The sequence below is a fragment of the Mandrillus leucophaeus genome, unplaced genomic scaffold, assembly GCF_000951045.1.
Source record: "Mandrillus leucophaeus isolate KB7577 unplaced genomic scaffold, Mleu.le_1.0 Scaffold423, whole genome shotgun sequence".
Taxonomy (NCBI): Eukaryota; Metazoa; Chordata; class Mammalia; order Primates; family Cercopithecidae; genus Mandrillus; species Mandrillus leucophaeus.
In genome coordinates, this window is record NW_012104510.1 from 526,407 (window position 1) to 530,470 (window position 4,064).

Below are 4,064 nucleotides of genomic sequence, written 5' to 3' on the forward strand. Positions count from 1 at the left end.
GGGCCTGCTGGAGGGGCGGGGCCGCTGCCGCAGCGCGTAGGGGCGGGGCCTCCAGCCCAGTATATGTCACGCGGGTCGCGGTGGGGCCTAATTAAGGGCGCGTTTACACTTCCGAGGGAGTATTACGGGGTGGGGTCTTTTGTAGGGTTGGGATTTGGAAAGTAGTGGGCCTCTGGGGCTCACATTGGGCGAGAGGTATGTGGCATGGTCAGAGCGGGAGTGTGACGCAGCGAGGGGCTTGTGGGTGTAACCAGAGGGGCATGATGGAACCAGGGGGTGAGACTTTGGGTCACGGAAGGGGCGGGGCTCTTGACTGGGGCGTGGTTCCTGGGTGGAGATGGGCGGGGATTTGTGGGTGGAGCTTGGGTGGGCGGCCCCGCATTCGCGGAGGGGCGGGGCTTTGGGTAACAAGGGTTAGGGGTTACGAGGAGGTGTGGCTCCTGGGTACAATGGGAGGGGCAAGGCTTGTGGGTGGAGCCTGAGGGGTTGGTTGGGCTCGTGGAGGGGCGGGGCTTTGTGGGTGGTAAGAGGGTGGGGCTTATGGCTAAAGCAAGAGGTGGGGCTTCTGGAAGGGGAGAGACTCCTGGGTAGAATCGGAGGGGCAGGGCTTGTGAGTTCTATGGGGGGTTGGACTTCTGGGTATCAAGGGGCGAGGCTCGTGGGAGGAGCAGGGTTTCTGGGTGGAGCCTGATTGTGGGCGGGGCTTTGTGGTGGTAAGGGGGTGGGGCTTATGGCTAATGTAAGGGGTGGGGCTTCTGGAAGGGGAGTGACTCCTGGGTACAATCGGGGGGTGGGGCTCCTGGAAAGGGTGTGGCTCCTGGGTACAATTGGAGGGTCAGGGCTTGTGGGTGGAGCCTGGTGGTGGGAGGGACTTTGTGGGTGGTAAGGGGACGGGGCTTCTGGAAGGGGAATGACCCCTGGGTACAATCGGGGACAGGGCTTGTGGGAGCTTTAGGGGGTGGGACTTGAGGGTAACATAAGGGGCGGGGTTCCTGGAAGGGGTGTGGCTCCTGGGTACAATTGGAGGGGCAGGGCTTGTGGGTGGAGCTCAAGGGGTGGGATGGAGAGGGGGGCTCATGGGGAAGTGCGGGGGACTTGTGTCCTGCCAGAGGGTTTTCTCAACTTTGGGGTTAAGGGCAGGTCTTGGGGCCAAGAGCCCTGCGGGGTTCTCAGCGAGATGTCTCCTGAACTGTACCTGGCACCCGGCCTGCAGAGTCCTGTGAGCGCGTGGTGTGCCCGCGGCCACAGTCGTGCGTCGTGGACCAGACGGGCAGCGCCCACTGCGTGGTGTGTCGGGCGGCGCCCTGCCCTGTGCCCTCCAGCCCCGGCCAGGAGCTTTGCGGCAACAACAACGTCACCTACATCTCCTCGTGCCACCTGCGCCAGGCCACCTGCTTCCTGGGCCGCTCCATCGGTGTGCGCCACGCGGGCAGCTGCACAGGTGCAAACGCAGGGCGAGGGCACAGGCCTGTCCTGGGGGCCGGAGAACCCCCTGCCGGGCGCCCTCAATGCTCTTATCCACCCTTGCAGGCACCCCTGAGGAGCCGCCAGATGGTGAGTCAGAGGAAGAGGAAGAGAACTTCGTGTGAGCCTGCAGGACAGGCCTGGGCCTGGTGCCCGAGGCCGCCCCCCACCCCGTTATTTATTGCCACAGCAGAGTCTAATTTATATCCCACAGACACTCCCTAGGGCCTGGATTCGGACCACTTGGGGATCCCAGAACCCCCCTGGAAGGACTGAGGAAGGGAGGCCTGGGGGCCGGCTGGTGGGTGGGGTAGACCTGCATTCCGGACACCGAGCCCCTGATTTAGGGCCTTTTTCTAAGAAGCTCCAGCCCCTACCCTAAGACCTATTGCTGGGGAGTACTCCACACTTCTGCTCTGCTCCTTTGGGGATAAACCTGTTAATTATTGCTACCATTAAGAGGGCTGGACATTCCCTGCTGGTAATTCCTGAAGAGGCATGACTGCTTTTCTCAGCCCCAACCGTCCTAGAACAGGGGCCTTGGGCTTAGGCCAGGAGGAGCAGAGGAGGTCTAGCCTGGGTGTGTACGGAGGGTCTAGCCTGGGTGAGTACGGAGGGTCTAGCCTGGGTGGTCTAGCCTGGGTGTGTATGGAGGGTCTAGCCTGGGTGTGTATGGAAGGTCTAGCCTGGGTGTGTACGGAGGGTCTAGCCTGGGTGCATGTGGGGACCTCAGAACACTGTGACCTCAGTCCAGCAAGCCAGGCCCTTCATGAAGGCCAAGAAGGCTGCCACTGTCCTGCCAGCCCAAGAGCTCCAGGTTCGCCACTGCCTCTGTATGTCCCTTCCCATCCTGCGAAGGCCATTGAGAAATGCCCAGTGTGACCCATGGGAAGGGGCACGGCCTGTCCTCCTGACACGGGCCGTGCTCAGCCACAGAACCGCCCAGCGCCTACCCTGCTGCCGTCCACGGTCAGTTCACTAGGCGACATCACATGGTCTCAGGCATGCGGCAGCCAGCGGCAGCTCAGCGCAGGGCACTATGTCCAGCGGAGCCCAGTCCACTGTGGGGGGACTCCGGCAGGGACCACGGACCCCTGCTCACCCACTGGCCCCGAGGCGGGTGTAGACACCAAGACTCACACATGTGTGACATCTGGAGTCCTGGAGCCGGGTGTCCCAGCAGCACCACTAGGCGCCTGCTGCCTCCACAGTGGGGTTCACACCCAGAGCTTCTCGGTCCCCTACATGTAGCCCGCCCCGGCTACATGCCAGACCTGCCTCACCCACCAGCACAGCCGGAGCTGGCGACACCAGCCAGGTGCTGGTCTTGGGCCAGTTGTCCCACGACGGCTCACCCTCCCCTCCATCTGGGTTGTCGCTCAGAATTGCCTACCTGTGCCTGCGTGTAAACCAGAGCCTCAGACCAGCTATGGGGAGGGGACAACGTGGAGGAAATCCAGCTTCCCCGGTCTGGGGTGAGGAGTGCTGGGAGCTTGGGCATCCTCCTCCAGCCCCCAGGCAGTGCCTTACCTGTGGTGCCCAGAAAAGTGCCCCTGGGCTGGTGGGTCTACGGGAGCCTCAACCAGGCAGCCCTCCCCACCCTGGGGCCCTGCCTCACCAAAGAAATAAAGACTCAAGCCATTTTGGGGTGTCCAGGCCTCAGTTTGTCTCCTCTCTCAGGGCTTCAGGCCACCCCCTCGGCCATGGGATTGGCAGCCTGGGGCCTGGGGCCTGGGGTGCTGTGTGGGGGCTCTGGAGGCACCAGAAGAGAGACCCAGCATTAGTCCTTGGGCAGCCTCTGGCCACCTCTGGGCCTCAGTGCCTCTCCAGGCAGTGGACAAGCCCAGGAGGGGCTGAGGCAGTGCGGGAGGGGAGGGAGAGGAAATCGGCCTTTTGGGAGGGCACACAGGATAGACAAGATGGCTTAGGGCACCCCTAAGACACCAGCTGGCTTGGGGCCCAGAAATGGAGGCCCAGCCTTGAAGGACTTGGGTGAACAATAGCAGTAATAATAATAACAGGATTAGGGCCGGGGCAGGGTAGCTCACCCCTGTAATCCTAGCGCTTTGAGAGGCCAAAGTGGGTGGATCACTTGAGGCCAGGAGTTTCAGACCAGCCTGGGCAACATAGTGAGACCCCTGTGTATCTACATTAAAAAAAAAAAAAAAAGGTCAAGTGCCCCTGTAGTCCCAGCTACTCAGGAGGCTGAGGTGGGAAGATGGCTTGAGCCCAGGTTGTCAAGGCTGCAGTGAGCTAGGATGGCACCACTGCACTCCAGCCTGGGTGACACAGTGAGACACTGTTTCTAATATAATAATAATAGCATAATCAGCTAGCAGTGGTGGTTCATGCCTGTAATCCTAGCAGTTTGGGAGGCCGAGGCAGGTGAATCACAAGGTCAGGAGTTCGAGACCAGCCTGGCCAACATGGTGAAACCCTGTCTCTACTACAAATACAAAAATTAGCCGGGCGCGGTGGCTCAAGCCTGTAATCCCAGCACTTTGGGAGGCTGAGACGGGCGGATCACGAGGTCAGGAGATCGAGACCATCCTGGCTAACACTGTGAAACCCCATCTCTACTAAAAAAATACAAAAAACTA

General features: G+C 60.9%; 2 protein-coding genes across 2 annotated transcripts in view; one reads left to right on the forward strand and one right to left on the reverse strand.

Moving 5' to 3' along the window:
- FSTL3 (follistatin-like 3 (secreted glycoprotein)) overlaps positions 1–3,106 on the forward strand; it is a 33,109-nt gene extending 30,003 nt beyond the window's left edge. Inside the window, exons 4-6 of the mRNA XM_011993055.1 lie at positions 97–195; positions 1,214–1,441; positions 1,531–3,106. Coding sequence (XP_011848445.1) covers positions 97–195; positions 1,214–1,441; positions 1,531–1,589 — 386 coding nt within the window. The 3' untranslated portion in view covers positions 1,590–3,106. The remainder of the gene's footprint in view (positions 1–96; positions 196–1,213; positions 1,442–1,530) is intronic.
- PRSS57 (protease, serine, 57) overlaps positions 2,194–4,064 on the reverse strand; it is a 12,944-nt gene continuing 11,073 nt past the window's right edge. The window contains exon 5 of the mRNA XM_011993056.1: positions 2,194–2,260. Within this exon, the coding sequence (XP_011848446.1) occupies positions 2,194–2,260 (67 nt within the window). The remainder of the gene's footprint in view (positions 2,261–4,064) is intronic.